Source organism: Dama dama, chromosome X, assembly GCF_033118175.1.
Source record: "Dama dama isolate Ldn47 chromosome X, ASM3311817v1, whole genome shotgun sequence".
NCBI classification, from domain to species: domain Eukaryota; kingdom Metazoa; phylum Chordata; class Mammalia; order Artiodactyla; family Cervidae; genus Dama; species Dama dama.
The window spans coordinates 49,043,004-49,055,992 of NC_083714.1; the positions used below are offsets into that span (position 1 = coordinate 49,043,004).

The window sequence follows — 12,989 nt, forward strand, 5'->3', positions numbered from 1 at the left end:
TGTTCCAGCTTACACTTCTCGATATCTATAGGCCCCTTCTGGTGTAGTCGGTGTTATCTACAGTGATTTTAATCTGTTGCACAGGTCCCTTCTGAAGCAGTTCCCTTTGTTTATATGGCTTCTGTTTGCCGGTCTCTTCAGTGCCTAATTTCTGCCCTGACACAGGCGGGCGGAGGTGATCTCTTGTTCAGGTTCGCTAGTTCCGTCGCGCTGTGGGGAAGTGAGGGGTGCTGTTTTCCCGTCTATGCTGCTCAGGCTCCCGGCTGCTCTATATGGAGCGTGACCTGCGTTGCGTGCGGTTCCAGTTTTTGGGTACTCCACAAAAGCGCAGACTCGGTTGCGCCTGCGTTTTGTGCCTTCCCTGGCCCGAGCAGCTCAGGCAGCCAGGAGCTTGACGGGCGCACTCTCCCCGGATGTGGTACGCCTTCTCCCCTCCGCGTCCCCAGCCCCAGTCCCTGCCCATGCCGGTCAGGTGCGTGCACCCTGTATTTAGCTGTGACCCTCCCGGCGGATGTCGACCATCCAGAATCTCAGGAAGTCTTTGGTTAGAAACTGGAGGCCTGTTTGCAGTGTGGTAGGGGATTCCATCTTTGGGGCCGAGTTTGCCCCTTTCCCCTTCCCCCTGCCTCCTGCCTCCGGCGGGGCTGGGCTGGTCCACAGCCGGCTAGCTCCTTTGGACTTGCTCAGACCCTTTGTTCTACGAACGGCTGGCAGTGTGTTCAGGCTGGTTAATTTTCTCTCTCTCTTTTGCTGTCCCACAGTTTAAGTTGGTATCTCACAAAAGCTCCCTGCGATTGCCCTCAGGGCACTCAACCCCGGTCCTTACCCTAAACAATGCCACCCGCTCCTCTCTGTACCGCCCCCACTTGCTGGTGGTGGATGTGGGCGTCTGGGGTACTTTTCTGCTGGGAGTTGCTTTTAGGCACATAATCTGTGGGGTTTATTTATTTATTTTCCTCCCAGTTAGGTTGCCCTCCGAGATTAGAAAACTTCCCCCGACCCGCCAGTGAGAGGGTTTCCTGGTGTTTGGAAACTTCCTCTATTAAGACTCCCTTCCCGGGATGGGTCTCCGTCCCTAGCTCTTTTGTCTCTCTTTTTATCTTTTATATTTTGTCCTACCTCCTTTCGAAGACAATGGGCTGCTTTTCTGGGCGCCTGATGTCCTCAGCTAGCGATCAGAAGTTGTTTTGTGTAGTTTGCTCTGCGTTGAATTGTTCTTTCAATGAATTTGTAGGGGAGAAAGTGGTCTCGCCGTCCTATTCCTCCGCCATCTTGGCTCCTCCCTCTGTTTGTATTTTTAATAGTCTTTTTCCTGTAGTTGATATCTAATCTTACCACAATATGATTAGAAAAGATGCTTGAAATGATTTCAGTTTTTAAAAATTTACCAATTCTATATTTATGGCCCATGATGTGATCTATCCTGGAGAATGTTCCTTGTGCATGTGAGAAAAAGTTGAATTCCATTGTTTCTGCGTGAAATGCCCTATAGATATCAGTTAAGTCTAACTGGTCCATTGTATCATTTAGAGCTTGTGTTTCCCTGCTAATTTTCTGTTTGGTTGAACTGTCCAAAGCTGTGATTAGGGTATTAAAGTCCCCCATTATTATCATGATGAGATGTTTATATATATTTGTAATTGGTATATCTTCTTCTTGGATTAATCCTTTGATCATTATGTAGTGTCCTTCTTTGTCTCTTATCACAGTCTTTATTTCAAAGTCTATTTTATCTGGTATGAGTATTGCTACTCCTGCTTTCCTTTGGTCCCCATTTTCATGAAATGAGTTTTTCCAGCCCTTCACTTTCAGTCTGTATGTGTTTCTAGGTTTGAGGTGGGTCTCTCGTAGACAGCATATATAGGGGTCTTGTTTTTGTATCCGTTCAGCCAGTCTTTGTCTTTTGGTTGGAGCATTTAACCCGTTTACGTTTAAGGTAATTATTGATAAGTATGATCCCTTTACCATTTACTTTGTTGTTTGGGGTTCATTTTTGTAAACCTTGTCTGTGTTTCCTGTCTAGAGAAAATCCTTTATCTTTTGTTGAAGAGCTGGTTTGATGTTGCTGAATTCCCTCAGCTTTTGCTTGTCTGTAAAGCTTTTGATTTCTTCTTCACATCTGAATGAGATTCTTGCTGAGTAGATCAATCTTGGTTGTAGGATTTTCTCTTTCATCAGGTTAAGTATGTCCTTCCATTCCCTGCTGGCCTGAAGGGTTTATATTGAAAGGTCACTTGTTATCCTCATAGGGATCCCCTTGTGTGTTATCTGTTGCTTTTCCCTTGCTGCTTTTAGTATTTGTGTTTGATCTTTGTTAGTTTGATTAATGTGTGTCTTTGGGTGTTTTACCCTCAGATTATCCTGTTTGGGACTCTCTGGGTTTCTTGGACTTGGGTGGCTATTTTCTTCCCCATATTAGGGAAGTTTTCAACTATTATCTCCTCAAGTATTTTCTCATGCCCTTTCTTTTTATCTTCTTCTGGGACACCTATGATTCAAATGTTGTGGTGTTTAACATTTTCCCAGAAGTCTGTGAGGCTGTCTTCATTTCTTTTAATTCTTTCCTCTCTGCTTCACTTATTTCCATCATTCTATCTTCCACCTCACTTTTCTTGTCTTCTGCCTCAGTTATTCTACTGTTGGTTCCCTCCAGAGTGCTTTTGATCTCAGTTATTGCATTATTCATTATTGATTGATTCTTCATTATTTCTTCTAGGTCCTTGCTAAACATTTCTTGCATCTTCTCAATCCTTGTCTCTAGTCTATTTATCTGTAACCCCATTTTGCTTTCAAGATTTTGAATCATCTTTAGTATCATTATTCTGAATTCTTTTTCAGGTGTACTCCCTATCTCCTACTTTTTTGTTTTGGTTTGGTGGGTTTTTATCATGTTCCTTCACCTGCTGAATATTTCTCTGTCTTTTCATTTTATTTGGGTTGCTGTGTTTGGGGTTCTGTTTTTGCAGGCTGCAAGTTCACTGTTCCTCTTAATTGTGGAGTCTGCTCCCTGTGTGTGGGGTTGCACGAATGGCTTGTCAGGGCTTTCTGTTTGGGGAAGCTTGTGTCTGTGTTCTGGTGGATGGAGCTGGGTGTATTCTCTCTGGTGTGCAGTAAAGTGTCAAGTAGTGAGTTTTGCAGTGTCTATAGGTTTGGCACGGCTTTGGGCAGCCCATTTTTTTCATGTTCAGGGTTGTGTTCCTGTTTTCCTGGAGAATTAGCATGGTGTGTCTTTCACTGGTACTTGTTGGCTCTTGGCTGGAGCTTGGATTCAGTGTAGGTGTGGAGACTTTTGGGTGAGCCCTTGTCTATTAATGTTCCTTGGAGTCAGGAGTTCTCTGATGTTATAAAGTTTTGTAGTTAAGCTTCCTTCCTCTGGCTTTCAGTCCTCCTCCTACAGTAGCCTCAAGACCTCTCCATCCATATAGCCTAGAAGATAAAACCCTTAGGTTATTGGCAAAACAATTCTCCACAGCCAGGAACACCCAGAGAGATTCACAGAGTTATATAGAGAAGAGAAGAGGAAGGAAGGAGATAGAGGTGACCTGGATTAGAAAAGTGAAAGCAAAGTCACTCAGTCGTGTCCAACTCTTTGCAACCCCATGGACTGTAGCCTACCAGGCTCCTCAGTCCACGGAATTTTCCAGGCAAGAGTACTGGAGTGGGTTGCCATTTCCTTCTCCAGGGGATCTTCCCAACCCAGGGATCGAACCTGGGTCTCTAGCACTGCAGACAGACACTTTACCATTTGCACCACCAGGGATTAGAAAGGGAAAGTCAAAAGGGGAGAGAGCAATCAAGTTGGTTATCAAATCCCTCAAGGAAAATTGATACTGAAGATTAGATTCTTAGAGGTAAAAAATTGATAAAGAAATGTCAAAAAGCAGAGATTGAAAACCTAGAATAAATTTTAGACTCTCAAAAATACAATGTAAAAATACAAAACATAATCAATCACAAAAAAAATTTTTAAATATGTGGAATTTGTTTTAAAAAATAGGGTTTTTTTGAAAGGTAGTAGTAGGCTATAAAAATGAAATTTAAAGAAGTAATAAATAATTAATTTTTAAAACAATTTAATAAGTGATAATAGTAAAAATAATAGGAAAATAATAGTAAAAATAATGGTATAATAGTAAATAATAGTATAATAATAGTAAAATTAAATAATAAATAGTAAATAATAATATAATAGTAAAAAATAGTAGGAATTTCTCTGGAGCTATTGTAGGTAGTGTGGGGTCAGTTCAGTGTCAGACAGTCCCTTGTTCCAGCTTGTAGTTGTTCTCAAGGTCTATAGGTGTCCCTCAAATGCACAGTCTCCAGTGTTAAATGCAGGGTTTAATCTGATGCATCTGTCACTTCCAGAGCAGTTCCCCCTTCTTTGTTTATTTTGGCTTCCTCTGTTTGCAAGTCTCTTCTGTGTCTAATTTCTGCCCTGACACTAGGGGGCGAAGGTGGCCACTTATTTAAACTCACTTGTTCAGTTGTATTGTGGGAAGGGAGGAACACTGCAAACAAATAACACTGGCATGTGTGGGGAGTGTTCGCAGTGGATGGACCACACTGGGTTTGCCACAGCCCAAGGCAGCATGTACTTCCCAGGTCTACACTGCTCAGGCTCCAGGGTACTCTGCAGGGGCACTGTCCCAAGTGGGCCCTGCATTTCATACAGTTCCCAGGACTAAGCACTCAGGTTCTCATGTGCTCTACAGGGGCATAGACCCTTAAGGGCTGTGCATTTTGTGCCCTTCCCAGGTCCGTACAGCTCAGGTGACCCGGGTGCTTGGCGAGCACACTGTCTCAGGTGGGCCATGCATCTTATTCACCTCCCTGGTCCTGGCCACTCAGTTTCCTGGGTGCGCCACGAGAGCACACTCTTTCAGGTGTGCCATGTGTCTCTTCTGGCATCTGATCTCAGGCTCTGACCCTCCTGGCAGATGTCAACTGTCCAGGATCCTAGGAAGATATGGTTAGCAACTGGGATCCTGCTCACAGTTTGGTGGAAGATGCAGTCTCTTGGGTCAAGATTGTAGCAGCCCCTTGCCTTCTAGCCGTTGCACAACTGCCTCTCTGCCTCCAGGAGGTAGGGCCCTATATGGCAGCTGGTTTGCTCAATCCTTTGTTCTGTGAGTGCAGCAGGGATCATCGTGAGGCCTTAGAGTGTTTTGTGGGAATGGTTCTTTATTTTTGTCTCTCTGGTGATCCCAGGGTTTGGGTTGCTGTCTCACATTACTCCCTCAGATTGTCCTCAGGGCATTCATACCTGGTCCTTACCCTAAGGACTGATGATTCAGTGTGTGCCTCCTTGCCCAGTCCCCATTCACTGGTGTGGACACAAGCATCTGGGCCACTTCTCTGTCTACCCTAGTGGTTGTGGTTAGGTGTGTATTCTGTGCTTTTTTTTTTTCCTCCTCATGGTTATGTTGCCCTCTGAAATTCCAAAACTCCCCCTACATATATCTGTGAGAGGGTTTCCTACTGTGTGGAAACTTTTCCTCCTCACGACTCACTCCCCAGGATGAGTCTCTGTCACTAAATTTTTTGTCTCTGTTTTTGTCTTTTATATTTTGTCCTACCTCCTTTTGAAGAGATTGGACTGCCTTTCTAGGTGCCTAGTGTCCTCTAGCAGCATTCAGAAGTTGTTTTGTGGAAGTTGCTCAACATTCAAATGATCTTTTGATGAATTCATGGGGGAGAAAGTGGTCTCTCCGTCCTATTCCTCCACCATCTTGGGACCTCTGAAAGAGAAAGTCAATTTTTAGAATATAATTTATTACTGCTACCTACTTAATAAGAAAGTTAGGATAGTATTCAATAATTTGATTGATTAGCTTTTTCTTTTTTTTTTACCTTCTGTGTCTTTTTGTTTTTTTTCATTTATTTTTATTAGTTGGAGGCTAATTACTTCACAACATTTCAGTGGGTTTTGTCATACATTGATATGAATCAGCCATGGAGTTACATGTATTCCCCATCTCGATCCCCCCTCCCACCTTCCTCTCCACCCGATTCCTCTGGGTCTTCCCAGTGCACCAGCCCTGAGCACTTGTCTCATGCATCCAACCTGGGCTGGTGATCTGCCTCACTATAGATAATATACATGCTGTTCTCTCGAAACATCCCACCCTCACCTTCTTCCACAGAGTCCAAAAGTCTGTTCTGTACATCTGTGTCTCTTTTTCTGTTTTGCATATAGGGTTATCATTACCATCTTTCTAAATTCCATATATATGTGTTAGTATGCTGTAATGTTCTTTATCTTTCTGGCTTACTTCATTCTGTATAATGGGCTCCAGTTTCATCCATCTCATTAGAACTGATTCAAATGAATTCTTTTTAATGGCTGAGTAATATTCCATGGTGTATATGTACCACAGCTTCCTTATCAATTCGTCTGCTGATGGGCATCTAGTTTGCTTTCATGTCCTGGCTATTATAAACAGTGCTGTGATGAACATTGGGGTGCACGTGTCTCTTTCAGATCTGGTTTCCTCAGTGTGTATGCCCAGAAGTGGTATTGCTGAGTCATATGGCAGTTCTATTTCCAGTTTTATAAGAAATCTCCACACTGTTCTCCATAGTGGCTGTACTAGTTTGCATTCCCACCAACAGTATAAGAGGGTTCCCTTTTCTCCACACCCTCTCCAGCATTTATTGCTTGTAGACTTTTGGATAGCAGCCATCCTGACTGGAGTGTAATGGTACCTCATTGTGGTTTTGATTTTGATTAGCTTTTTCTTAAAGCCTGTATAAATAACTTTTCAGCAGCAATTATTGTACAGTCCTGTGTGCCTCCAGAGAAATCTAGTTTTATTTCTCAAGCTTTCTTTACTTTGATACCAATTTTTGACCTTGATGAGATAGAATTTGAGTGTACTTTAATATGACAATTATTGTGTATGCAATAAATTATGTTCATTTTTTCCATGTTATTGTTGCCAATATGCTTAACTTCTAAGTCTTTGTTATATTATGGTTTTATTTTGTGTGTATATGAACAGTTATTTATTATTATTTTAAAACTATTTTTATTGAACTATGGTTAATTTGCAATGTTGTATTTCAGGTATATTTATGCTTTTTTTTTTTTTAAACTCTGTGATACATCGGAATTTACAATGTTTTGAAAGAAGACTCCAATTTAGTATTTTTCCTAAAATGTTGACAACTTGTCTAGGCAGTGTTCATGCAATGATCTACCCTTCTACATTGATTACTGATGGTCTTTTAAATGGTTTATTAAATAAATTCTTGGACTATCTCAGATATCTGTTCACTTTTACTCATTTTCAAAGTGTTATGCTAGTTCCTTACTGTATTATTGTAGCTTCATGTTATCAACTCCTTTGTGGGAATTCTATTAGCTCTTCTTGCAGTTGAATTTTATAATAGTTTTGATAGATTTAAAGAAAATAATCCTGCTAATGTTTTTATTGTGATTTTGCTAAACGCATGTAATAATTTGGAAATATTTGACATCCTTACAATATTCCATTATCTTTTCAGAAATCATGAAATCTTTCTTCATGTTTTCAAGTCTTCTTTTATGTCTGTTAGTACTATTTTGATATTTATGCCTCCCTTTCCAGTTTCTTACTAAGTAAAATTCTGTTGTTGTTATTTCCAGTGGGAATAGAACTATCCTAGAAGTATTTTATTCTTCCAGATTTTGCATAAAGATAGTGAAGGATATATGATTACTTTCTGTGCCTACTAGAGGTCTCCAAGAAGAGTCAAAAAAAGCATGTGTGCATACATTAGAACATTATATTGCTGAATATATTTCAGTAGTTCATTGGTTTTTCTGAAGTATTTTGCATTCTCCCTGCAACAGTGATTTCAGTTTTTTAAAATATAAAAATACTGGGACGTTAACAAGAATATGAAAAAATTCTTGAAGAGGAAGAGAATATCTCCCTGTCATTAACAGACTTAATCTAACCTCTTGGTGTGACTGTAATATATCTTTGCCAGGAGAAAAGCAAATGTACTATTATTCATTCTTTTGACAAGTATTTTAGAGAGTACTTTCTACTGTGCACCTGCTAATTCTAGAGGGAGGTACTAGGGACAAAAAGGAAGGGTCATACAAATTTGTGTAGAATGTAGTTGCCACAGGTATAGAATCAGAATCTAATAGAGGAGACAGACACATGAGTAATAAGTGATAAGATGTATGGTGTTTTTCATAGATCCACTGTGCTCTGGGACTGTCATGAAGGGAAGTATTAGTTTTGAGTAGAGGAAGGTCTTATGGATGGATGTGACATTTGAGGGGGACTCCTAAGGCTGAGTAGAAATTTAATGGGCTGAACCTAAGATGAATGAGACAAGTAGAGAGTATTGATGATGCCCTCATTTGCTCAACAAATGATGGACATTTAGGTTGTTTCTATGTTTTTTGCTTTTGTGAACAATGCTGCAATGGACATGGGAATGGAGATATATCTTTGAGATCTCATTCGCATTTCCTTTGACTATATACCCAGAAGTGGGATTGCTGAATCACATGGTAGTTCTATTTTTAACTGATTAAGGAACGTCCATACTGTCTTTCATTGTAATTGTACCAATTTATGGTCCCACTAACAGTTCATGAATGTTCATTTTTCCACACATCCTGACCAACACTTGTTATCTCTTGTCTTTTAGATGATAGCTATTCTGATAGGTCTGAGGTGCTCATTGTGGTTTGATTTGCATTCCCCTGATAATTAGTGATATTGAGCACCTTTTCATTAATTTTATTCTTTAAGTAATGAGAACAATGACTTGTTTTCGAGTAAAGTTGATTGGAATTATAGTTGATATTTTGAAGACAGAAAGAGGAAGAAAAGATGGCAGGCAAGAAATCAAGTTAGGAAGAGAGGACATGATGTTGGATAAGATGCTTTTGGCCTAAATTAGAACAATGGCTGTGGTGTGGGAGAGGAAGGGGTGGATTTGAATGTTATGCAGAAAGACTTGATAAGAATACGAGCAGTATGAGAACAAGGATTTTTGTTTGCTTCAATTTTGTTCATTGCCATATTCCCAAGCATCTAAAATACTGTTTGGCACATGATAGATATTAGGTAACTATCTATTGGATGAATGATATTTGGTGGCTGAATAATTGTTTTGGAGGGAAATTAATGAGAAGTATATTTGAGGGAGTAGCAGAAGATGATGTTGAGGTTTTCTAGTTGTGTGATAAGGTAAAAGATGCTGCCATCAGTAAAGGTTGACAAATCTGAGAATAAGATGGGCAAGGAATGTGAAGACGTTGAGGAAGGAGAATTGTGCCTTATATTGTTTAGGGTGAAATTTGTTGGAACTGGCTGGAATTTCTTATAATCTGTGTACATTCTGTAATTCCACTGTACATCTCTAGCATGAGTGGCTGCAAGATTTCTTTCAGTATGGGCAAATTTACCTGGGTAATCCTGTGATCTGTTGAGGATCATCTTTAGGAAGAATGTAAAGAAGCAGAATAATGGGCAGAAGGGGCAAGCTAAGGAGCTGAAAAGTCCTTCCACTCATTGGTAATGGTTAGTTGAGAAAGAGAAATGACCACCTCTAAATTGTTGGCTTTTACCCACTATTTAAACAAAATAGCATGTTTAGCTATCAAGTGAGATTGCCTGTTGATAGGGCAGGCTCCAATCCCAAGAAGGATTCAACAGCCCACATGCATGTCAGAGTAAATACAAGGGGAAGTAAATGTTAATTATACTATGTGGAAGCCCTCTCTTCTAGTTTCCATAAGCTTGAGACCTCTATTAATCCTCCCATTAAGTACTTCTACTTGATGTTAGGTTTACTGGGAAAAGATTATGTACTGAGCTCAGAGAATAATTCAACACTTTCCACTTAAGGTTAACAGTTCCTCCTGAAGAGGAATGAAAAATGTGAAAGGAAGAACATTGGAAAGTGATTAGATCTTTCCACCACATTTACCTCTCCAAGTTCTATGTCAACCAGGCACTTCTTGCTTTTGTTACATGAGCGAAAAGTCTCTTAGTTTTATAAACAACAGCCTAAGAGAAACATTTTCAGCCAAAGAAGGGCATTCTTTTCTAAAGTATCTTACTGTGTAAACTTTGATCTTTACAGATGTGACTACATGAAAGCTTCCAGAGACAGAGAAGTGGGAGAAGTGGTACGTCAGGAAGGAGAGGTGGCAGTGGATAAGGTAGTCTGTATAGAGCCAAGGCAAGTCCATGACTTTGTGCTACCCAGGCAGTTTCCCAGGCCAGCCATTCAGGCAATTGATTCCTGTGGCAACCATGGAAACACAGTAATGCCTCAGTCTTATCTTCAGTTCCAAGGACTCCCAGAGCTTATGAAAATTTCCCCAGACATTTCACCTACTGATGGATACAGGTTTCACTTTCAGTTGTCGAATGTGGATAAAGACAACCATCAAGACCATATGCAACAAGATGTCTCCAGCTATTGTCCTTTAGAGCCCAGTTGCTTGCATTTGCTGCAAGATAAAGACATGGAGTGTACAGCAATCTACTCTGAGCTGTTGATGCAGGTGAGAAAGAGACAGGCAGATGAGGAATCCTGCAACAAATGGAAATACATAAGACCATGTGGAGCAAAAAGAATGCCAATTCGGAAAGCACCTCGAGTCATTCCAGATCCAGTGCCTGAGAGAAAAAGAACAGCTCCTGTTAACCTGGCTTACACAGTTCGTAAATCACGCATGCCAAATAGTGTTCACACTCGGCCCTATCGGGAGAGAGTGATTCACTTATTAGCACTGAAGGACTACAGGAAACGTGAACTTCTTATTCGACTTCAGAGAGACGGCATGACTGCAGAGGACAAGGACTCCGTTGAAAAAATTTTGCAGGAAGTAGCTCATCTGAATACTAAGGATCTTTCATATTCTTTAAAGAATTGTGTTTTTAAAGAGCTCCAAAGAGACTGGCCTGGGTACAATGAGCTGGACAGGCAGGCATTGGAGTTAGTGCTTGCCAGAAAAGTAAATCCATTTCTCAATGTTACTGGTACTGACCATCCAAAATTTTCTATAGGTTCCAGTACAGATGAAATATTTTTTCCTTCTCAGGAACAGCTTTACAATTCAGCTGACATTGATTATTCAAAGAACAAAAAAGTTCGAATATCTCACCTGACAACTAAACAACAGTCAGCATCAAGTGGTCATTTGAATAACGCCAGTGAAATGTCTGCCCTGGGTCACCCACCATGCTTTGAATCTATCACTGGTCTTAGCTCTCCATCATTGCCCAACATCCACATTCCGACTTCAAATTCTCTTCAGCCTGTCTATTCTAAGTGTAGTTATTCTAGCATTACAGAAGGACCTGAGACTCAAGACCCACGTGTTGACAGGTTTAGTCAAAGCAGTAAAATTTTTGAGTGCCAGCAGGGTAAACACTCTCTGCAAACATTAGCCTCTATTTCAGTTACAATGAATTATCCGAAGCATATGGAGAAACAACATTCACTGACTGGTGAGAAATTCAAATACAAATCTATGGAATATAAAGCAAAAAGCAAAGAGCACAGTATTAAGATTTTGGAGAAACAGCAGACAGATAGTGAAGGACAAGATGAAGGTGCAAAACCAAATTCAAGTGAAGAAGTTGCAAAGGTTTGCACTCCCACTGAGAAGACTTGTTCAACATCTGAGCTTCCAGATTATCTGACTAGCTATGTAACTATAATTTCCTCTGAGCAATGTGAGCGTTATGAGCAGGAATTTAGAGTAGATTATGAGGAATATAAGGCCTTGCATGAAAAGTTGCTGCCTTTTTCTAAAATATTTGTTTCTCTAACTTCAAAAAAGGAACAGTTTACTCCAGATTCAAGAGAATATGAAGCTATTAATAAAAAAATCTCATTAGAATATCAGAAGATGAAAGAGATGAATCACAATTATTTTGAAGAAAAACTCAGATGCCAATATCTCTACAATAAGCTGGCTCACATTAAAGAGCTGATAAATAATTATGACCAGCAGTGAATAGAGTCATAGCCTGAGAATAGTTCTAGGACCAGAGTAAATAAATGTAAGCTTATTTATTTAAAATTCCAAATTACTTGCTCTAAGATTCTAAAAGGATGAAGCTTCGCTGTTGAAACAATCAGTAGTACTATTGTAATTTTCCTTTTTCTTTTTATGTTTATTTTAATTTTTGTTTTTTTATTTTATTAGCTTTATGTTTCTCTTATTTTTATTTGATTCATTTGTTTTATGTTGATTTATGTTTCTTTTTGTTTTTAAGTTTCTTTTTATTTATTCATATCATTTACTTTTTATTTTATTTTGCCTTTCTTTTATGTACTTCTGAAGTTGTTTCATCTGTTCCCTTCTACCTCAAAATTTGTTTTCATTCCTTTTGTTCTTTTCAAAATATTCTGAGGATCCAGTGACTTTGAAACAAACTTGTACACATTTAAAAAATAAAAGCTTATAATGAGCAATGGAAAGTGCTTTTGAATAAATATAGCCTGTTTTGCTTTTTTAACACTTATGCAATTTGTCCTTAAAACACAGATGTTTAGAAAATTATAGAAAATACTATGATTCTTCAAGCAGTACATATTTTCGTTTCATTAAGTTTATTTGTTGATGAAGCATGAAACTTGATTTTATCTTAGAGAGCACAACTTATGTGGTCAAACATGCAAAGCTTTTAACAATTCTATGTTATCTCTTCAAAGTACTGCCAGTTGAAACAAGGAAATATTATGTTTGTAAATTTAAGTCTTTTAATGTTTTCCAAAATATGAATATTGTCTTTAGTAAATGTTTGTTTCCATCATCTAACAGAAAGTTAGTACATACCAAAAAATGACAGTTTTGTACAATAGAAAGGCTAATAATGAAATGAACACTTAACAACTTGAAAACCAATTTAGGAAGCAGAGGATTCCCAAGTCCTTTGCGGGTACCTTTATTCTCTTATCTTTCCTGTATCCCTGTCCCGCCTCCCCTGAAAGTGATAAACACTCCCCCAAATTTATGT

General features: G+C 39.4%; 1 protein-coding gene across 1 annotated transcript; it reads left to right on the plus strand.

Moving 5' to 3' along the window:
• The first annotated feature begins 413 nt into the window (after positions 1–413).
• Positions 414–11,983, plus strand: LOC133052631 (RNA polymerase II elongation factor ELL2-like). The gene is made up of 2 exons (XM_061137550.1): positions 414–472; positions 10,096–11,983. Exons 1-2 carry the CDS (start codon positions 414–416, stop codon positions 11,981–11,983), a joined length of 1,947 nt encoding a protein of 648 aa, XP_060993533.1.
• Positions 11,984–12,989: the final 1,006 nt, after the last annotated feature.